This window comes from Sycon ciliatum, chromosome 4 (genome assembly GCF_964019385.1).
Source record: "Sycon ciliatum chromosome 4, ocSycCili1.1, whole genome shotgun sequence".
Classification (NCBI taxonomy): Eukaryota; Metazoa; Porifera; class Calcarea; order Leucosolenida; family Sycettidae; genus Sycon; species Sycon ciliatum.
In genome coordinates this window covers 34,584,364-34,607,438 of record NC_088646.1, presented here as the reverse complement: position 1 = coordinate 34,607,438, position 23,075 = coordinate 34,584,364, and the positions used below count along the sequence as shown (strand labels likewise).

Below are 23,075 nucleotides of genomic sequence, written 5' to 3'. Positions count from 1 at the left end.
GGCAATGGAGAGTCCTAGCGCGCTCCAACTTGCTCTCGCACATCTGTACCTCACTCACTCAAGTAGTTATCTGACTGAACTTCCGGGCCAGCTGAAGGCCAAGCACAGCCGCCAGCAATTCCAGCCGGGGGATACTTTGTGTTCTTGTCGGCGCCACTCTGCTCTTGGCTCCAGCGAGACGAACGTTTCCCTCAGAGCCACACTGCACGGTGGAGCTGTAGACCACGGCACCATACGCCACACTCGACGCATCACAGAAAACATGCAGCGTCACTCCACTGGCCACGTCCGGGATGAGACATCTTGGTACTCGAACTAAACTGAGCTTCGCCAGGTCATTGAACCACTGGCGAGCGCTGGTGTCGATGCCATCTGGAACCGGTTCATCCCAGTCAATACCAGCTACCCAACTCTCTTGCATGAGGATCTTGGCTTGGGTCACGAACGGTGCCAGAAACCCCAACGGGTCGAATACGGACGCGACTTTTGCTAGGAGGAATCGCTTGGTGATGCGTTGGTTGGTGAGGTCTGGCGGTTGAACGCTGAAGAAGAAGCAGTCTGCCTGACCGTCCCATGACACTCCTAGCGTCTTCACGGATGGTAGCTCTCCTTGGGATAAGTCCAGCTGGGTAGCGCGAGCCTCGGCTGGAATTACCCTCAGGAGCTCGGGCGAGTTGGACACCCACTTGCGCGGCGTCATCTTGGCCTCACCCCACAGATCCATTAGCTCCCGATGAAGAATCTGACCTTGTTCGACATCTTTGGTGCTGTCCATCGTGTCATCCATGTAGGTGGACGCGAGGATAGCTTCTGCTGCCAGGGGATGAGACGCCAAATGTTCCCGGGCTGTCTGCTGAGCAACATACTGGGCGATGAATGGTGCAGCATTGACGCCAAAGACCAGGCGGTTGAACTCAAAGTGCCGTAAAGGCTTGGCTGGATCCAGGTCCCGCCACACGAATCTGAGGTACTTCCTGTCTGCTGGCGCAACCGACACCTGCAAATACATTTCGGTCACGTCACAGCCCACTGCTATAGGCTTTTGCCGAAACCTGGTCAACACATCGAACAACTCACGTTGGAGCTTCGGACCAGGGTAGATGGCGTCGTTGAGGCTGAGGCCATGACAGGATGCTGCAGCGTCAAAGACGATCCGCACCTTGGTTGTCGTCTTCTGCGGTCGGACGATGGGAAAGTGGGATAAGTACCAGCATACCTCTTGACCTAGCTCTTCCTTCGCGAGCTCACGGATATAGCCGTTCCTCTGGTAGGCCTGGAAGACTTGGCCATAAGCCTGGGCAACGAATGGGTCTTTCAGGAGCTTGCGCTCGGTGTGGCCTAGACGTTTCGTAGCCGCACCCAAGTTGTTGCATAATTCTCTCTTGCGATTGTTCCACGGCAGAGACACCTGGTACCGACCGTCCACCTTCTTCAGCGAGTGTTTGACGATGTCTAGGGCTGTCTCTTCCTCCAGCGAGCGCGGGCCGGGCTCACTGAAGCTCTCCTCCGTGCCGCAGCTGTCAATTTGCCAGAACTGCTGTAGCGCGGTCTCTAAGCCGGTTGGTGTTGCTCTCTCCTCACTCTGAAACGCTTGGCTGTGGAACGTCCTTTGACTCGAGTGGGTTCCCGTCACTCTGCCAACACAGGTCCAACCCAGTGGAGTATGACGCGCCACTGGTTGACCAGGCGGGCCGACCACTTCCTGCTGTGACACAAGCAGCTCAGCATAGTCGCTCCCAATCAGCAGATCGACCCTGGCGGGCTCCGCCAGTCTTGCGAACGGAATCTCTCTCAGATGAGGATACTTGACTGCTTCCTTGACCCACTCTACCGGACGAAGATTCCCGGTGACCGAATCAGCCGTCAGCGCCGTCATAGATTGCCGAACACTGCCATCCATGCTGCCAATGGTGAAGCTTACTGGTCTGGTTGTGAATGAGGTCTGCTTGCCATTCAAGGTGTGGACCGTGAATGTCCTCAGCTCCCCGCTGACGCCGAGCTGGTTGGCAATGCTGCCGTTGAGGTAGCTCGTTGTGCTACCGTCGTCCAGCAACGCATTCACTTGCACTGACTTGTGGCCGTTCTCCAAGACGACTGAGACCGTTCGCAGAGCTATCTTGCCCGGGCCTTGGACCATCATGGTGGAATCACTCTTCGTGGACTCCGTCTCCCCCTCGGTGAACGACTGTGGGGTGCGCTGCTCTTGGTCTTTACCGGCGTATGGCGGCGTTACTAAACAGTCGATGGCGGGAGGCAATACCTGGTCCCCTGTCTCCTGACCTGAACCATTGTCTCCATAGTTGCAGAATTGTTCGGCAGGACTGAGTTGGGACTTGTCCGCCGTCATTCCTCCAGCTGCCGTGTTCCCCGATTTTTTCTTGTTTGACTGTGCGGCATCGGGGTTCCTGCTGTCCTCGTGTAGCAAGTCCCGGTGTAGCAAGTAGTGGTGATTGTTGTTGCAGCCGCTCACTGAGCAGGGTCTGGTTCGTGGACAGTGGTGACCTTGGTGATCGCCTCCAAGGCAGCGGTAGCACAGACCATGCTGTTTAGCCTGTCTCCAGCGATTGGCGACGGAAAGCTGCTGAAATGCTTTACACTGCCAGACACCGTGAGGTCCGCCACATTGCCGACATGAAGATCGTCCAGCCGCTGAGCCCGCAGGCCTTGACCACCCTGCATTCTGCGAAGCCTTTCCCCCGAAGTAGGATCGTTGAGGAGCATTTCGGGGTGCCGGAGGCTTGTCCTTCGCACCAACTCCATCTAGTGCTTCGGACGCTCCAACGGCAAACTCCGCTTCCAACGTCACCCACTCCAGTAGTGCTTGAATTCCTGGCTGGCAGGGCTTCTGATGACACCATCGATTGAATTGGGTTAACATCCCAGCCGGCAACTTGGCCAGGAGCTTCCGGTACAACAGCCCATCACCCAGCTCATTGCCTTTTCCGGAGTCGAGGAGGTTGACCACGAGTACGTCGAGGAGATCTGCAAACTTCTGGAGATCTCCTGCTCGGCCGGAACGAATGATTGGGCAGGCCTCGACTTGCTCGTACTGCAGCGACAGCTGTCGTTGGTCGCCTCCAAACTTGCGGTCTAACCGCCTCATTGCGGCCTCATACGCAGACGGGGTGTATCCCAAGCTCTCGATGGAAGCCAAGGCATCTCCACTCAAATACTGCCGGAGGTGCAGCAGTTTCAAGTCTGCCCTTGCAGACGAGCTACCAACACACGCCATGAAAGCAGCCTTCCATGAGGCATACGCCTGCTTATCGCCGCCGAAGACTGGGATCTGTATAGCCTTCAGTTGCTTGAAAATTTCATCTGATGGCTGCTTGACAGGTGGAGGCTGAGACACAGCACGCTGGTGGCTGGCGGACACACCTGCTCCTGGCAATGCTGAAAAGGCACCAATGCCCATGGCCTGATGACTTGAGGCTACCTGTGGCGGCCCACTGGCCTGGGTGTACAGATAGTTGGCGGACTGATATGGCAGAGATGATGTAGGGTGTAGTCCTGACACAGGAGCCTGAGTACTACTGCCCTGCTGGCCTGGACTCTTCGCGACTTGAAGTTGAGGGGCCTTGGTCTCACTCACTCTAGTATATGCACTGGACACACATACAGCACTCCGTGTTGGCACAGCAGGCTGTAGTACAGGCAAGGCAGGGCTTCTTTCACGCTCTGACCTCCTACTCCCAGCTTCCATTGGTGGCCTTGTTCTAGCCCCAAGCTCTGCCTCTCTGTTACTACTGCCGGAGACACTTGTGGTCACAACCACTTCATCACTGTCTTCTACTCTTGCCTGGTTCTCCTGAACCAGCGCCACGCCATCACCAGGCTCATCCCGATCCTGGGAGCCTTCACTTCTGCCCAGCGATATCACGCTCAGTGGACTTCCTGGCTCTTCCACTGGTGCCTGGGCATACTGATGATACGCTGGCCTGTCTGGGTGGCTGTTCCGTGCAGCCGTCCACGCTGGCTGGTGTTCTAGGAACTCCTGATACAGCCTTGTGACCTCCTTCATCTCTTTCTCCGCTTCCTCCATCTCATCGGTCACTTTAGCCACTGCGAGCGCATCGTTCATGCCGCCAGCCCACTCGAGTACGTCCATGAACACACCGTTCAGGGCATCCTCGATCATTTCTAATTCGCCAAACAACGACCTCGCAGCTTCCTCTTCAACTCCGTCACGCAAGGCCACGATCACGGCTCTGCGACACCTGGTGAACTTTCTCTTGCGATTCGCTTTTTCAGCTTTCATTTTCACGAACATCAGTTCATTCGATCGCTGGTCACTTTGACCATGTTCGTCCTCTTCGACTTCCTCGTCCTCCTCGATCACGTCGCCTGCCCTCTCTGCCATGGCACCTAAAAAGAGCTCAGTTCTCTGACTGCTAGCCCTGATTGTGCTCTCACTCTCAGGCTCCGGCGACGACATGATCTAAATAATTTAAATTTCCGAAACTGAACTGCTCACTCAGGCGATAACCATCCTCTGCTACCAGAATGTTCACACGAAGGAACACGTTATCTTATCTTTTCACTCCAAATACAATTACACCTGAAAGAGCAGCCTAGCTAGCTACACAACGCGAACCAAGGAACTACTAAAACCGAAAACATTCCATGTCGGTACAGAACCGAAGACAAAAGGCAAAGATGAAGTAATTTATGCAGCACTGTCAGCTGGCAAAACAGCAGAGGCGTAGCCACCGCACACGCGCTGTTGTACGGCACGAAAGCTAGCCATGATACTATGCAATACAAATGTATGACCATGCACAGCAACAAGCAACAACACACAGCTAAGAAGTATATGCATGTAATACATGAACGGCCAGTTGGAAATAGTTATGACGCCACTTTGTAGATCGCCCTCATGAATAGAAAACCACAAGAGAGACAGGGAAGACTACAGCCTACAGTGTAGCTCAGGCCTTGATACATGAATCACTATTGCAGTATTGGCACAAGACAGAGAAAGGACTGCTCCAGCTATCAATAATAAAAGGAACCATTACTTCTAGTCTTAGTGATGCCATGCCAGAGAAATATTACGTACTACCGTCTGAACATACACCGCGCAGCTAGCCTATCTGGACAACAGCTGCAAGGAGTTTGTGGGCAATGGAGAGTCCTAGCGCGCTCCAACTTGCTCTCGCACATCTGTACCTCACTCACTCAAGTAGTTATCGGACAGCTGACGCAGGCTCTCCCTGGTCTCGCTCCATGAATCCGTGCTCAAGGAGGACTGATAGAAGGCGAACTGCCGCTGTGGCTGGGCTTCTTCGGCACTCTGCACAATGTGCTCGACAAGACGGCTGCTGGAGTTGCGCGATTGCAGGGCTGCCATGACTGGCAGAGTGTGTACAGCGTCTACATGGGAAATATGGTCATGTGGGAAAGAAGACAAGGGCTACAGTCAATCATAAGTTCATAACCTTAATCAGTAACTGTGGTGCACACAGACAGTAGAACAGTATGCTTGATTGAAAACAAGGACAAATAATTCAACAGAACTTCTCTGCAGACCTCCCAACACCCCTCCTCCCACACACATACCACACCACCACCACACGCCCACGTCCCCCAAAAATAAATCTGTAAAGGAAATGATGAGGACTTACATCCTGGAGGTCGCAAGTAAGCCCTGTCGAGCAAAGAAGAAATCGGCACAAGAGCAAAAAGGACAACCAGAGATTAGTGGATATCAACATCATCCTCTACTCTTGTCGCCAACTGTCATGGTATGCTTTTTCATATGTTTCTCATCAGCAAACTTTAAAAAAGGTGTGCGTGCAGGTGATAAAAGGTTGCACTGAACCACACTGATAACACCACTTGATACCCATAAAAGCATACGGCTGTGGTGCAGGTTAACGCGCCTATGGTTACTGGAGCGTACGTACATGTACATATCGTACATTTCTTGAAGGCCTTTGTGCGTGGTGATGCGAAACAATCATAATGGTGCCGTAGCGGTATCTTTAATAGCTCATGCTTTTCACCTTATTTTTTTTTTATTCTAACCCAAGCTGTTAGTAGAGAAAGTAAGCACCAGCATTTAACCCGGATGTTGAGCCAATAATAAAATGTCGAAAGGAAAAGGATATAATAATGGATTCGAGTTAAGAGTAACTCTCCACCACTGAAGAATGTCTCAGTACTCTGTCAGTGTTGTGCCTAGTTGTTGTTGCACTATCTGACTGTATATACTGTCGTGGACATGGAAATCCAGTCGATTGACCGGGGCCGGCGCCCTCACTCAGCGCAGACAGAACGTTGCAGGCAGTGCACGTTGATCCGATATGATGCGACCAGCGCGCGCGCTGCAGCGTGTGTGTACTGCTTACCCATGGCTGCATGGCCAGCGCCCTGGGGCCGCTAGACGTGTGACCGGATTTCCATGTCCACGACGGTAGTATCTAGTTACAGTGGTGGAGAGTTACTCTTAACTCGTATCCATATGTTCTTTTCCTGTCTACAGCATTTAACCGTTGAAAATTCACTGTAAACTGATTTCCCGCGTACACTACCGTGCCAGAAGGAATTCAGTACTCAGCAGGAACCTTTGGCTGTTGTGGCAAGTGGGAGCAGTTGGCTAGTGTACTGGGAGAGTCAATTTACAGCCCATGCGTTAACCTTTTTTTTTTAACTCCCTGCTGTGCTTTCTTGCAGGTTTGTGGAGTGGAAGGTTTCAGTGGACTTCTCATGTCCTCTATTTCTTCTCATGTCCTCTATTTCTCTATTTCTTGGCTAACGTACATGTACATGACAGTACTACTAGTCTCCAATAATTTTTCCCCTGTCTGAGCTGCTGTTGTCTGGCCCCTTGTCCCCCCCCCCCCCACCCACCCACCCTCCCCAAGCTAATTCATCGTCCGTCTCATGTTTCTTTTGCTGTTCCTGACGGCTGAGCTCGTCGCTCTATGTTTGGTCTGGAGCCACCTCACGACAGGCACCATTGCCTTTGGACTATCTACATAATCAATACTCAATCTGCGGACAGAACTGTTTCGTCCTTTGTGGACTCGTCAGCACAGCACAGAGGAAATGAGGCCGAGCCTGATAGCAATGGAAATAAAAATTTCCAATCAGGCCCGAACGTACATAATCAATACCGTAATTATCTATTATTGCACAATTAAAGAGGTCAATATATGAAATATAGAACGAGTAAAAGACCGAGGTCCCAGAGTGACAATGTCTTGTATAAACGTATGTCTCATACATGTATAGAAGCCTGGTTTGAATACAAGCCTGATTAGCCTGATTTTCAAGATGCACCGTTGGTACATAAGCCTGCTTTTGTTTAGCGTCGACATAGATAGAAATACCTGATTTGAATGCAAGAATGATTTGAAAAAAGCCTATCCCTGACATGGCCGTCTACAGGAATAAGCTCGGCCTATATACGTGACAGTTACACGGGAAGATTTTACTTAAAGTAGTAGAATGACTGTGAAGGCATGGCTAGCATTACTATTTTACCCTCCTGTAAATTACTACCTTGGTTCGGCGAGAGGAAGAAAAGAACCCAGCAGCGTACAATGCTGACAGTGACAAAAACATTGCTCATCCACAGTGGTTCATCAAACTTACTCTTCCGTTTCCACGAAGCCGCGCACGGTCACACTTGGCTTGAAGATGTTAGGGAAAGGTGCTGACACCACACTTGCTTCCTTCACATAACACGATGAGCTGCAAAGCACAAGCACAGTGGGAACAAAGAATAGGAAAAGAAAAAGAAAAAAGAACAAGGAATGAATTTCCAGAAAACGCAAGAGAGTTACTGACTGTACACTGTGTCACAGTCAATACTACTGACAATAGGGAAGCAAGAAGAGTATTCCCAACACCACCATGACAAAGGTACACCACACTTTCTATTCCCGTAAGTTTCCCAGCATCCCATATTGCTTTCCACCATATACAAGCCATGGCCAAGATGAGCCCTCTCCTACTGTAGCCAGCATCATTGCGATCAGTGTGCACGTACCAATGCCAAATTGCATGTACAAGCAGAAGGCAGATTTCAGCCTTCAAATAGTTTTGTTGTTTCAGCCTATAAATAGTTTTGTTGTGGTGAAAATGAGCATAAGTACATGTATAGTGAAACCTGTCTAAGACGACCGTTCAAGGGACCTTCAAAATCTGGTCACTGTTACCAGGTGGTCTTCTTATCCAGGGTCATTTGACTGGAAATAGCATTCCTTGGTGCTGGTTTCAGTGGTCTTCTAGGACAGGTGGTCGCCTTATCTGAGTGGTCGCCTTGACAGGTTTTTACTGTACGTAGAAGCTTTTCCACCACGAGTCCATGACACGGGGTAAACTTCCTCGATCAGCACTCAGCCCCAAGCCACGCCGCATCTGAGAGTTCCGTGAGAGTTCCGTCATGATCATACATGCATACCAGAAGACAAGGAGACCGGCATGAAACTGCTCGCAGTCTGTCTTACTTGATCATAGCTGAAGGAGAACCTCCCAGGTATGTTCTGAACGCATCATCCGGCTTCAGATCACCCTCGTCAGTCCTACACAGAGAAACAGGAGCACACCGGAACAGCTCTTAGTCATCATCGGCGATACAAATGTGGCCACTGTTTCGACAAGCACACATGCTTTGGTGGAGCACTAAAGCAATGCGCTTGGGATTCCATACAAAAGCGCTGTGGTGAACGGTTTTCAGTGTTCATGACAGCCAAACATGAGCAAAATTCCATTTCTGAAGAAGGGCTGAGGCTTCCTGCAGCTTCATCCCTGAAAGGAATTCGGGTGGACACACCCGTTCCCATAGCGCAGCACATCCGAACCAGTTCCGTTATTTTACAACGTTTCGGCGCTTGGCCATCGTCAGGTAAGAAAAACAATGAATACGGAACTGGTTCGGATGTGCAGCGCTATGGGAATGGGTGTGTCCACCCGAATTCCTTTCAAAGTTCCATGTGTTGCCAGAAAGGCTGGCGTGTTTGATCATTGTGGAGTTACAGTCCACATGCAAACACATGCAAACACATGCACACACATGCACACACATGCACACACATGCACACACATGCACACACATGCACACACATGCACACACATGCACACATGTGCACTGGTTGTACAGTACTTGATAAGTGTACAAGTACATGCTGAGTTGCAAGAGTCTGCAGCAAGAGATTGCAAACTCTGATCTCCGCCCTATGAATGCTCTGCACGACACACTGGTCTTATTGCGTACATGTTGTGACGATGCCTACATCCAACGCATCACATAAAAGCTTCCGACACATCAGAGAAAATATACTTGGCAGCCCCAAACCATGCAGATCCGTGGTACAAGTAATGCAATGGGTCAGCTGATTCTCCAGTTTGTGGCTACTGTAAAAGCAGAAATTTTCGGTGGTGTTTTATTTTTGGTGCCGACAATTTTTACCGAAAATAAAACGCACCGAAATTTTCGGTACAACCGATACTGTATACATGTAGTACTAGCACACTTACCCGGAGAACGGGTTTTACCGAAAATTTCCCTCAACCGAACCGCCGATTTTGGAGAATATCGAAAATATTACACCACCGAAAATTTCTGCTTTTACAGTATGTAGTGTGGACAATGAGTGTGCCATGCCAACCCCAAGTGTAGAGTTGCATACTAGTATTCTTGGGGAGGGGTATGGACTCTTGGTACTACTACAGTACTAGCATATCGGAGTTAGCTTACTGCTTGGCTAGCTCCGGAGGAATTCCACACAGCACTGCATGCTGAGCATAGGCCAGCTCCTGTAGCATACACACGCAGTCATGGTGAACAAGGAGAGCAACAAATCACGAGAGCCGGCCTTACACTTACAGTAAAGCAGAAGCAATGAGAGGTCTATATCGGATCCTATACAAACCGTAATTTCCGAAGTATAAGCCGCACCGACTTTTCCTGGGTAAATTACTGGCGGCTTATACTCGGAAAATACGGTAGGCAGATTAGATTACGAGTGCAGAATTTATCCAACAGAATATCGCACCAGTGCTGTTGCTACTAACTACCTAGTAACTATACTTAACATGGTGCAGCAGTAAATGAGGCTGCCCTTGCTAACATGGCGCACTGGAGTACAATCATCACAGAAGATGACCAAAAGGGAGAAACCCAACAATCACAGGGGACCAGATCACAAGCACAGCATGAAAAGACATGAGCTCTGATAGCATCAAAGCTGATTTCATCATATACATAATACATTAGTAAATCAGAGTCGATACTATGGCTAGTGGCTGATTACTATCACAACTTTTCGAAGTCGGAACATATAACAAGATGTACAGCGGAGGTAGTCCTGCAGCCTGTAGCACATGTCTTTACTGAATACATACGTCATCGTGTGTCAGCGGAGTCATGGACATCGACAGAGAGTCACTGTGAAGTGCGGGCAGCTCAGCAAAGCAGTCCACGAGCTTGCTACCGGCTCTGAATGGGAACGGCAGCGCAGTATATGCACTGACAACCTGCACGAGAGCAACAGCAGACAAAGGGAAAGGGGAATTGTAAGCCAGAGCATAGCTAATACCATTGGAGTACAATACCGTCACGTGACGAAGAACTGGGGTGGGCATCCTCCTAGCCTAGGCCGTTCTAATTTTCATGTACTACAGTCTATGTACAGCTGCGCCACCGTAATATATACATTGGTATGGCGTGCTTGGTGAAATCCTAGACTGTTGTTCTTCTTCGGCACCCGGCAGTAGTGTAGTGGATGCACTAATGATTATAGATAAGATAGCACGCACAGCTAACTACTTCACATGGTCAGTTGCATAGTCTTTCTCCCAAAGCCATTGTTCTCTACTGGTATTCTGATCCTGATTTCTCATTTCTGGCCATGTATTGTTCCTCACTTCAGCTCCTACTTCACTGCATTAGCACTACCGGTATATACAGCAGTTGTATTAGCACAGTACAGTGGTAGCACAGGAAAATGCAAGCACGCTGCATACACGATTCATCATGTCAGGCATGAATAGCCGCTCCCCTACCTCGTCTGCACTTCACACCAGACCAAGTTCAGCAAAGTGCCACACTAGAGAAAGAGAACACAGTCGTGTCTAGTAAAGTCCTACCTTTCTGCCCAATGGAGTCAGCAGGTCCGCCACCTGATGTATTGAGGTACTAGACGCTTTCAGTCTGCACAAACAATAGCCATTGCCAGGGATAAGCAACAAACAGTGACAATCACACATGATGTATCGTATGTGATAGTGAGCAACTACATTGTAGACTGCTCCACAAACTGAGGCCCCCTAGCCTACTAGCACTAGCCGAGTGGACCACTAAAAAAAGTGAACGAAGTCTGTGACTTCTGATCCTTGTTCTGGACAGGGAGGCATAGGCCCAGTCTGTGACTTCTGATCCTTGTTCTAGACAGGGAGGCATAGGCCCAGTCTGTGACTTCTGATCCTTGTTCTGGACAGGGAGGCATAGGCCCAGTCTGTGACTTCTGATCCTTGTTCTGGACAGGGAGGCATAGGCCCAGTCTGTGACTTCTGATCCTTGTTCTGGACAGGGAGGCATAGGCCCAGGCTGGGATTCAAGACATTTGACTATGGCTGCCATGCATCAGCAAATCTCAACTGGGAGATCAACGCTGGACAACTCGGGGGCAGATTGAGGCAGAGCATGCATGCACTAAAGGAGATAGCCAGTAGAATGAAAGGTGGTGCATGCCACTTTGAGAAGAGCACTGACCGGTATGGCAACGTGACTGTGTCCAGTGTTGCAGCCAGCAATGCGGATGTGTGATACGACAAGTCAGACTGAAACACACACGCACGCACACACACACATGTTAGACAAGCACCGCACAGGAATGAAGAAAATCTCAGATCACATTTATACGAACAGTTGCGAGCTACTAGTACTTGTGGTTTCTGCAACTAGTGCCAGTCAATGGAAGACATACCACAGAATGACTAATCTTACACTTGTAGACAGTCAAACTTGTCACTGCATATGAATACTTCCTCCGCCCAGGCAAAATTTTCGCTTATCTCCTTCAGCCCAATGACAGGTGTCTGACAGCAATTTTTGCATCTTGTGCACTTCACCATCACACAAATCTGCTCGTTCAGGCGTACCAGTTCCAAACAAGTCGGCGAAGTCGGCAAAGAGTAAAGAAACATCTAGAGTAGAGCGCGTTGAATGCGAGTGAACTGGTAAAAAAGACACGAAGTCAGTCACTAGTCAAGGTGGGTGCTGCTAGAGTACCACTGCTGGCACTGGAGTACAGAGCAGAGGTGTAATGTTGCGAAAAGCTAGTGTGTTTGATTGCATCCTGCTCAAGGTGTGTGTACGGCAAAAATGCACGCGAGCTTGAAGCTGAGAAAGCCACTCAGCGACGCTCGCCCACATGTGAACGGTCCAGCAAAGCGACGCTGACTGAGCTCGCCAGCTTCGGCTGGAAAGAAACACAACCGATCGTACTCGTGAAGGAGGTGAAGCGCTTGGGAAAAAAGCGTCGATAGAAAATATTTGCGCTTCTGGAAAGTGCGAAGTACTACCCGACAACAAGTGCTGCGTCGGCTGATGACAAAGGATGCCCTCTACATTTTTCGACTTGGAGAGTTTCTCTTGATGTTCAACGACTCCTCAACTCATTCTGAGTCGTTATAAGCCGTTCTGAAAACCTGGAATGTATCAGTAAAAACTGTAAAGATAAGCGAAAATTTTGCTTGGGCGGAGGAAGTATATAAAAAAAAACATGGAGCACGATGCTCAGAACACCCTGACCACACCCCATGCGTTCAACGGCTTCAAGCCAGTGCAGAGTACAACCATACCCTGTAGTTGATGTGTGCCGACTGGACAGTCTGCCCCGCCGACAACGATGGCCACAGTCCAGCCGTGCTGGTGCTGAGCGGCAGTAGCATAGAGCTGGCCTCCGACAGGTGCTGGAAAGAAAAGGCTGCGCTCAGCGAGCGGGTGGCGACGTGTTGGCCATCCTTATCACAGCAGGCAAACACGCACATGAAGAACATGAAGAACAGTGACAAACATGAGCTGCTTGAGATACATGCACATGTAGTGAGTAGATACGTTTACTTGTATTAGTCACGGCTAGGTGAGCTATACTGTAGTTGCAAATCCACCCTACTCGTAACATCCCCCCCCCCCCCCTCCCCTCCCCCCCCCCGCACTGCAGCTTCAGTGTTGTTTTACAAGCAAGACGTTACAGTCACACTTACAGTCTGCTCAAAACACGGCGGCATTGTCGCCACGGTGAAGATGGACTTCTTTTCATACTCGTCGCGAAGGAAGTCCACCACTTCACTGGACACACCGCCAAATCCGTTATGGATGTCAGTCAAGAGTTGGTAACCCTGCAGTAACATGCAACATGAACAGCATATGGGATTTGAGATAACCTGTTACGTTTCAAGGGCGTCGGAACCGCACCGGCCGGGGTGGCCATGGCCGCCCCACTTTTTCGGCCGTTTTTTTTTTTTTTTTTTTTTTTTTTTAGCACACTGCAACAAAGCGCGATGATCTCAGCGCAAACGTGGCAAATCCTTGTCCCCGATCGTGGTTTGTTGCAGAATCAAAAGTCCATGTACACTGAAATGGCACCAAATGCCTGGGAATGCTTGCAATTGGCTTCAATTTTTGAATTTTTTTCCCGGGGGAGGGTAATGTTTGTCCCCGATCGTAGCATCTTCTTGGTTTTTTGCAGAATCAAAAAGTCTTTCATTGTAGTTACCGTACACTGAAATGGCACCAAATGCCCGGAAATGCTTGCAATTGGCTTTAATTTTTGAAATTTTTTCCCGGGGGAGGACCCCCGGACCCCCCTTCCATGGCCGCCCCACTTCCAAAGTCGTTCCGACGCGCCTGCGTTTTCTTACTCTTAGTACTCCCTTGTGCCATTGTTCCAGCAGATGCTGTAGGTGTCGCTGACCTGCACAGTTTGTACGAGTACTTGTAGATTTATGCAGTGCGTGTCTACAGCTGTATTTGAATGTGTGCGTAGTGCGCAGTTTGTAGTTGTCCCTTAGGCCCTGTGCCTGTGATACGTGGTTTGTAGTGCGGGAACGCTACGCACTTTCATAAGACCTGCTTTCCTTCCTTCTCACGGCACTTGCTTTTATGCTTGTGTCGCTGGCATATGCGACACGGGCCGGCCGGGCCGGAGTGTGTATTGGTTTTTGGAAGCATGTGCCTTTTTTGTCCTGTGAGTTGTTCGCATGCGCAGGTTACTCCCCGCATGGTAATGTTTTTTTTCTTGTTGTGTTGGACCAGAGCTCTACATTCTAGCTGTTGTGATTTAAACTGATTTTCCTATGTTCCATCAGTCTGAAGAATTGTGTTCTACTCCGGAGTGGAGTAACACTGAACTGTGATTCAATTGTGTGCGGAAACCCGGAGTTGACGAAAGTGCGTTGACCTGGGCACTGAGGAAAAGTAACATAAACTGGCACCTCCTAGGGGATTCTTTTGCCTTTCCGTGGTTGCTGAGAGTCGTCGCCATGAGTGAGGAGCGGCGTATCAGCCACAGATCGACGAAAGGAAAGGAACCCAGGCGATATGGATTTTCTGGAAGTGAGCGCTCGAGTACTAGTGCCAGTCCTGGGAGCGCTGAACTCGTAGAATTGGAGAGAGCTCGAGTGGCCAGAAAAAGGGCAGAGGCCGAAGTGCGAGCGGCAGAAGAGATGGCTGCACTGCAGGAACAAGTTCTGCAGAGTAAGTTAGCTGTCCAGCAGAAGCGGCAAGCCTTGGAGCAAGCTCGTTCCAAAGAAGAATCTGCGCACGAGTCGGCGGAAGGAGCTAGCCCGTCGTCTCGTAGAGAAAGCAGTATTCGGACGGGACGTGAAAAATGAGCGCTGGCCATCGCTTCGGACGGGGACGTGGTCTTGCAACGAAGTCGTGGCGGCTCAAGTGCGACTCTGCGATCTTGTATGTCACTACGAGTGGAGTCGGACAGTGCAGTTACTGGTAGTAGGTTTACGACTGATCCTCCGTTACCACTCGCGCGCCCCAGTGTTGAACATGTGAATACACTAGTAGCAGGAACAGCAGCTGCTCAGCCATCGCAGAATGTCCCAGACGTCGTTGACGGTGTGTCTGAAGAGTCAGACCACTATGTGTCATCCAGTAGCGCCTCAAGTAGTGACACTGCTGGTGACTCTACAACTACTGGAACTACAACTAACGCCAGTAGTGGCAGTAGTGGTGAAAGTGATAACAGCCACACTGATACTACTGTTAGTCACTATGGGCCTGCTTCCAGGCGTGTTGGTACACGTGCTCTGGCCAACGCAGGAGTTGCGTCCAGAGGCGGAGCTGCCTGCAATAGCCAGCCAGTAACTATGCGGCACCAGCTGCAGCCACAGCCAGTACATATGCAGCAGCAGCAGCAGCCGCCGTCGCCACAGCAGCAGCTGCAGCAAGTCCATGTGCTTGGTAGCGACATGCGTCCAATGCTGCTGGGAGCAGGTAGACAGGCCCAGCCAAGCCCCGCCGCACCGAGAAAGCTAATGACTCCGCAGAAGAAAAAATCGGAAAAACGACAGAAGAACAAGGACAAAGCCGAGCAAGCAGCTTCACTGTGCAGTGCCATGACGGATAAACTATTACTCAACCCTGGAGCAGTGCCGTTCCAACTAGCGAAGCAAACACTGTTGCCTGGACCTCAGATGGCATCGCCTGGACTCATGCCATGGACCTCGCCTCATGCTGTTTCCAGTCCCCTGAAGGCGTTAGAGCTGCCCAAGGTTGATGGGAAAGTGAAAAGCTATCTTAAGTGGCGGCAGCGTTTCATTCGGCTGATTGACGACAGTTACGCGATGTCGGAGAATCACAAGCTTGCGCATCTGAGGGAGGCCCTTGCTGATGGTTCTGCAGAGGAGTTGATTGCGGATGTCTTGGATGGGCATGGCGCATATAAAGCAATCATGGCCGAGTTGGAACGCTGGTACGGTGACCAAGACCGAGAGCTGAACAACCAGGAAAGAGAGCTCATGGAGTGGCCAGTCTTGACCAATAAGCGTGACGTCAGCCAGCTGAAAAAGTTCGCCATTCGGCTCCGCAATACCCTTCTTAACATGGAAGCAGTCCAGGTGCAGCCAGGCAGAGTTATACCTGGCGCTAACTCGGAAGATTCCTCGACGGCTCCTGGCACGCTACTTGGTTTCTTGTTCTAGTTCTGGATTACTGAGAAACTGTTTTCTTGTTCTGGTTCTGGATTACTGAGAAACTGGCTAAGCAGCTGGTAATGGCAGCCGGTGAGTTTGTCAACAACTTTGAGAGCATCGTGACCTCTTACATCAAGGAGAACCAACACGGCCTAGCGGATACCGACAACGTGGCCGGTCAGCTCTTCTACATCGTCCACAAGAAGGAGATCAGCTGCAAGGAGCTTCTGTGCATCTTGGCAGCGTTCACTCGGGAGGAAGTCGTCGAGAGAGTGGCACAGATTATTGAGTGAGTGTGACACATGGGGACACCGGTGGAGCATTTGACCAGTGGAAGCGCTAGGGTAGGGGTGGTGTGTGTGTGTGTGGGGGGGGGGGGGGTTGTAGAACAACATGAGTACAGAGAGGAGACATCACTGGCTGGGGGGGGGGGGGGAAGCAGGGCACTGAACATTATAATGTGAAAAAGGACATTTTCTCAAAGTGCCGCCATCAGCATAAATAAAAGCTTTGGAACTTTAAACCAAGATTGTACCTGTTCACCATGGGTGTTCTTCTGTCTGTTTATGTTTGTTTTTGCGCTCCCTCTTAGGCGTGCACAGTTCATGATCCCGTCGTCCCGAGCCGGCATGGCGTTCGACAAAACCTGATGCTTCGCGTCGGTTTGCCGTGTGCTGTCCGTGCCGGCCAACGCCTATCTCTGTCCAGTGCCTTGCGCAGTGGAGTGCTTGCTCAAAGTAGTGTGCAGGCTGCACTTTGGACATGGACAATAGTCACACGGAATCATGACCTGCATCAGGTTCTTGCATTTCTTTTTGCGGCATGTTCTGATCGGTTCATAATGGATGCACACCTTGATTTGACCCGTCTACAACTTTCCCCCCGAGCTGATGAATACCTTAACTTGAATGATCGTTTTTCTGAGTACAATGTATTTTTTCCATTTTGCATCCTCAATTTTTGAATTATTGATGACATATTCTTTTGAAATTCTTTGCATGTACTTTAGAACTACTTTATAACTACACATATGATGCAGCGTTGCATTGTGATTTCCTTCAAACAACTTTAGTGGGGTTTCCACACAGGTGTTGTATATTTCTGTTACGTTTTCGCGCTTCCCCAAGTTTACCGTTGGATTTCATCAGTGCTTTAGAAGTAGCTCTGCACTTGTACCAATAACACACACACACACACACACACACCACACACATGCACGCACACACACGCACACACGCACTCAGACATGCCCATCGCGGAAGCGATGATAGCGAACAGCTATGTTCGACGTAGCGACTTATGCTAGGATTGCACCATTCAACAGCGTGCAAAGCTGATGAATTGACCGCCACTAATTTTAGACTGGTATCCACCACACAGCTGATTGAAGTGGCTTTTTATGGCCAGTGCATCCCTTTTTTTCATTTTTTTCCATTTTTTCATTCTTTTTTGACACACACACACACACACGCCACACCACACACTCCGGCATACGCTGGCTGTTGGTAACCACCCAAGAGAATGAAAGAAGAGCTAGGAGAATGAGAAAGAGAAGAAAGACGTGTGCGTCTGTGCGACCATAATCGTTGGGAAGTGAACACGCAAACCTCTCGATTGGAAATCGTCTGCACATACCACTACACCATATGGGACACACACACACACGCGCGCGCACACACACGCGTGTGCGTGGGTACACATACACACACGCACACTGTGACAAGAACACACACGCATGCACACACACACACACACATACAGGCACATGTTCTATAGTCTGCATGCATATCCAGGGCTGATTATGGCAAAGATGCAGTCCATGCGGCGCTGCATTGTCCTGCGTGTACAATGTAGATCTGCCTCAAGCAAAGTGGATAATCTTGAACTAGAGTTGTATTATCGCAATCAAGAGAACGTGTTGAACGGACATGTGCATGGCTACTTAATTCATTTAAGGGGGCAGCCTACCCATAAATTTCATATGGCATTCAATTGACCGTAACTTTGGTGTTTCTCAGTGGATTTGAGTGAAATTTTGACCACACACTCCTGCCACTATGCTGGCCCTCAGGACATGATTTACAAGTTCTTGCGCCTCACTGACAGGCTTTCCAGGCTGGAAAAACTCAAATTTCCGGCATAGTGCTACGGTGTGCGAGCCACCCAGGAGCCAAACAAATGCATTGCATTTACATTTTTTTCACATTTTCGTGCCCATTCTGTCCGTGCGCGGGACCCAAACCTAAAACAAGTCCAGAAGCAGCCATGGGTGGTGGGGTAGGGCCCCTCAACGTGGCCCTGGAATCTGTCACAACGGAACGAGTGGGGGTTCTCTCACGGACTCCCACAGACCCAAGTCAATTTTTGAATTTTTTAGGTTTAGCACGTGCTACGAGGTCGTACCTTTGATACAACATCCAGTGCTGGGACCTCCACAGCAAGCCATTTCCACAGCGCTGCACACCAAATCCAGGATGCCCTCAGAAACCGGCAAAGACTGCCACTCACGTTTCACTACTGCCTAGTACTGAATCCTACCTGACTTCTTGACACGACTCAAACTTGCCAAAGTCACTAAATCAACGTCAACTACAATAATCAAGCCATATATCTGCAACGTCACGAGGGTGCTGGCAAAAGTCCTGCTGCACGGCGGCGGGCGAAGCCCGCCGCCGTGCAGCCCAATACGTGGTTTTTTAACGTGGTTTTTTGGACTTTTTTGGACTTGGGGCAAAATTCTGCACACTTTCGCGTGTTTCCATAATACGACAAGTTGCGCACGGTCTGCTCACATCCAAATACAGTGCTGCCAACAAATGACAGCATGCAACAAAAAAATCTTTCCTTGCAAGGGCACATTTTCGGCCATAACTCTTGAACGGCTCGTCAGATAGGGACACAATTTTCAGAGAATTTGCAGCTATTCATGCTCTTTCAACTGACGTAGCACTCAATATGAATTTACAAATTCGATTTTTCAGCGAATTTTTGGGTAGTCTGCCACCTTAAAGGGGAAGTTAAATGACACGATCCGGAACCTACGGCTATGCGTAAACTGCTTGGGAGATGGGCACTGGGCACGAGACTGCATGGCAGCGGTGTGCCGAGAGTGTCAAGGCAAGCATCATCATCTACTGCAGCGTGAACGACAAGGCAGTTTTACACCATCACCACCAACGCGAAAAGAGGCCAACCACTATGTGAACAGCGAAACGGCAACACCTCACATACCTAATTCAAACGTAAATTTGATGTGGAAAAGGGGGAAAATCTGAATTGTAGGTTAGAATCCGCTGGTACCGTACCGGTACACGGCTGTTCAAGTGGGCAAGAAATGGCCGTTCAAAGCCAGGTGATTTTCCGGTGAGATTTGAAGTTTTGGTGAAAATGACGACGCTCGTGCGAGTCAGTTGTGCGGAAGATGTCGTCCTACCAGGTAACCTTGTCAAATTAAACCGGAGATTGGTAAAATCGATCAGGTAAGGTTATGTCCTTGCCGCGATCCAGAGCTCGGGCTGTCCTTTGTTTATTTTGCGTGCCTCTCTCGTCTTTCCGACCAGCCCTGGATAGTTTGGTGACAGCAGCTTTCACTTTGGTTATAGTGCACTTTGACGTGACTCAGCCTCGTTTCTGGATTTTTACCACGGCGTCGAGAAGTTTTCTCCAGGAGGTAAGGCTTTTGTGCTGCTCGTTGAGAAGAATCAGCGTCAAAGAAGGAGCAGTTTTTTTGCTTACACTCGTCCACGTGTTGTGTATTTTATGATGCATCGGCTGATCAGGATGGAGGAGCATGTGAAGAACCTTGCCCAGCTCTGCCTGTGCAGGCAAGCTCCATCACAGGTTTCCCGGTAGAGTAGCGTCAGTGTACCTGGTGAAGGACTATGCTGTGGACATAGGTCGTTGCTGCAGCACAGATACACGTCTGGATTGCCCTGAAATTCATCCAATGTATTTCTGCACACCATGTAGAGCCACTCTTACAAAGTTCAGTGATACTGGTATCTCTACCACAGGCTCAACATTGTCATCCATTGAGTCCAGCGCAGTTGCTGCATCCAGTGCAACGTCTAGGCCTAGGGTTGCCCACCAATGGCTAAAGCACCCTGAAATTGGTCCTTGTGTAGCGTTGGTCACGCGTTGGTCACGCTACAAGCTCAGCATTTGCGTATACGCTCAGCGTACTGTTCAATACGACGTTCGCTACAAGCTCAGCATTTGCGTATACGCTCAGCGTACTGTTCAATACGACGTTCGCTACAAGCTCAGCATTTGCGTATACGCTCAGCATACTGTTCAATACGACGTTCGTTCTACCATACAACGGTCGCATGACAGTACGTTGCTGTTTGTGATAATTTTCCATAAATTGCGTTTATTTTATCTTTCAGAATGAGTTTAGAGTTTTACTGCTAGAGGCAGTTTTGCCGTTCTAGAGAGAGAGAGAGAGAGAATTGTTAATAAAGTTAGTTGCGAGTTGTTAGGTTGTTTTGCCTCCAGGCCCGCTACACTTGCACATCATGTGAGATAGGAGAGAAGCTGGTGCAGGGTGGTCGTCCAGCGAAGAAAAGGAAGTTTGTGGACGCAGGCCCCAGCAAGCACATCCAAGCAGCATGTCGCACAGAATGTTGCCATTGACATGGCAGAAGAGGACTTCTACCAGATCACAACCCGTTCCTTTAAGCACAAGTGCTTGTCTTGTGTGTACGCTCACCACCAGGAGCATGAAACATGCACACACTGCAACAAACAACTTAGCCTTTCACAATACGCAGCACCTTATCCACTGCTAATCCTGGTACTGGGAGAGCAACTACTGCATTGTGATTTGCGGGCCAGAGTGCTCTTTCTGGCTGCACTGCAATCGTTCCCCTGGACAAGCTGAAAAAGCCACTGCATCACTTGACCTCTCAGGACTGATACTGCACAGAGGACAATATCACTCTCAACCACCGTGGCTGAAATAATGACTGCATCAGATGATATGCTTCGAGGCGACACAGGCGATCAGCTCCTTGCAAAGCTGATCATCCCGAGCATGCAGGAAGATGGCAAGATAGGGCAATGGACTGGCTGTTGCCCGATCACGGGGTGAAGATCACTACAGCGTCTGTAATAGTTATGGCATGCTGAAATTTTTGCGTCTTGCTGCACAATAAACCCTTTGCACTTTGTAATAGTGATGGCATGCTGAAATTTGAGTAATGTCAAAGGAATTGAGAGAAATCTTGCTGCACAATAAACCCTTTGCGCTTTGTAATAGTCATGGCATGCTGAAATTTTGCGGGAAAACCGAACGGGTGCTGAAAGAAGGCTTGGAAGAAGTAACAGGTGTTGCCACTCTTACAAAGTTCAGTGATAGTGGTATCTCTACCACAGGCTCAACATTGTCATCCAGTGAGCCCAGCGTAGTTGCTGCATCCAGTGCAACGTCTAGGGCCTAGGGTTGCCCACCAATGGCTAAAGCACCCTGAAATTGGTCCTTGCACATCATGTGAGATAGGAGAGAAGCTGGTGCAGGGTGGTCGTCCAGCGAAGAAAAGGAAGTTTGTGGATGCAGGCCCCAGCAAGCACATCCAAGCAGCATGTTGCACAGTATGTTGCCATTGACATGGCAGAAGAGGACTTCTACCAGATCACAACCCGTTCCTTTAAGCACAAGTGCTTGTCTTGTGTGTACGCTCACCACCAGGAGCATGAAACATGCACACACTGCAACAAACAACTTAGCCTTTCACAATACGCAGCACCATATCCACTGCTAATCCTGGTACTGGGAGAGCAACTACTGCATTGTGATTTGTGGGCCAGAGTGCTCTTTCTGGCTGCACTGCAATCGTTCCCCTGGACAAGCTGAAAAAGCCACTGCATCACTTACCCTCTCAGGACTGATACTGCACAGAGGACAATATCACTCTCAACCACCGTGGCTGAAATAATGACTGCATCAGATGATATGCTTCGAGGCGACACAGGCGATCAGCTCCTTGCAAAGCTGATCATCCTGAGCATGCAGGAAGATGGCAAGACAGGGCAATGGACTGGCTGTTGCCCGATCACGGGGTGAAGATCACTACAGCGTCTGTGTCCAGTAGTGAAGCGCTGCGAGTCGTGCCCTGCGTAGAAGAGAATCTACTCTGCAGGATAGTTCCGATCCGAGCTGGTACGTGGTGGTGAGTCTGGCAGTGCCTCTCAGAGAGTACACTCCACCTAGAGTAATGTCAAAGGAATTGAGAGAAAGCTTGCTGCACAATAAACCCTTTGCGCTTTGTAATAGTGATGGCATGCTGAAATTTTGCGGGAAACCGAATGGGTGTTGAAAGAAGGGTTGGAAGAAGTAATCAGTGTTGTTGTGTATGTCGAAGAAACGTCATGCCTCGCCATTGCTGCGTCCCTCTTTGTTGAAGTTTGTTCCTCCATCAGTGGGCGGCCAGGTGGGAATGAAGCGTCTTTTCTTTCTTTGCCTGACGATGGAACCGAGTTGAGGAAGAAGTGGATAGTGAATATTGGCCGAGATGTTGGGTCAACATTTTCTGTAAATACCCACACGAAGATGTGCTCTTTGCACTTCACTGCGGATTGCTTCCATTCCGGAGAACATCGGCGTGTGGATAGCAAGAAGGCGACGACTCAGAAGAGGAAAAGGCTATGCCCTGATGCTGTTCCCACAGTATTTTCGTTCCGTCCTGAACCGAAAAAAAAGGAAAGCTCCGGCGGAGAGGACTCCTCTACCTCCCAGACAAAGAAACCCACCTGATCAGCCAGAGCCTTCGTCTCAAGAAGACGACTCTCTGGACTGTGGACTTCAGGAGAAGGATACGTCTTCTTCTGTTTCTGGCTCCATCCACTGCGTTGATTGCTGTGCCTGCGTCGAAGGTCTCAATTTGCGAATTGGAGAATTGAAGGAAGAAATTTGT

At 49.7% G+C, this 23,075-nt stretch overlaps 2 protein-coding genes across 2 annotated transcripts in view; both read right to left on the bottom strand.

Moving 5' to 3' along the window:
• Positions 1-58: 58 nt before the first annotated feature.
• LOC135813529 (uncharacterized) lies at positions 59-4,435 on the bottom strand. Its single transcript, XM_065326621.1, has one exon. It carries the CDS (start codon positions 4,433-4,435, stop codon positions 59-61), a length of 4,377 nt encoding a protein of 1,458 aa, XP_065182693.1.
• An 84-nt stretch (positions 4,436-4,519) lies between these two features.
• Positions 4,520-23,075, bottom strand: part of LOC135815844 (protein misato homolog 1-like) — a 33,288-nt gene continuing 14,732 nt past the window's right edge. Inside the window, exons 7-16 of the mRNA XM_065329188.1 lie at positions 13,219-13,353; positions 12,814-12,975; positions 11,723-11,790; positions 11,098-11,161; positions 10,354-10,485; positions 9,707-9,765; positions 8,457-8,531; positions 7,600-7,698; positions 5,625-5,647; positions 4,520-5,373 (exon numbers count right to left, since the gene is read on the bottom strand). Coding sequence (XP_065185260.1) covers positions 5,171-5,373; positions 5,625-5,647; positions 7,600-7,698; positions 8,457-8,531; positions 9,707-9,765; positions 10,354-10,485; positions 11,098-11,161; positions 11,723-11,790; positions 12,814-12,975; positions 13,219-13,353 — 1,020 coding nt within the window. The 3' untranslated portion in view covers positions 4,520-5,170. The remainder of the gene's footprint in view (positions 5,374-5,624; positions 5,648-7,599; positions 7,699-8,456; positions 8,532-9,706; positions 9,766-10,353; positions 10,486-11,097; positions 11,162-11,722; positions 11,791-12,813; positions 12,976-13,218; positions 13,354-23,075) is intronic.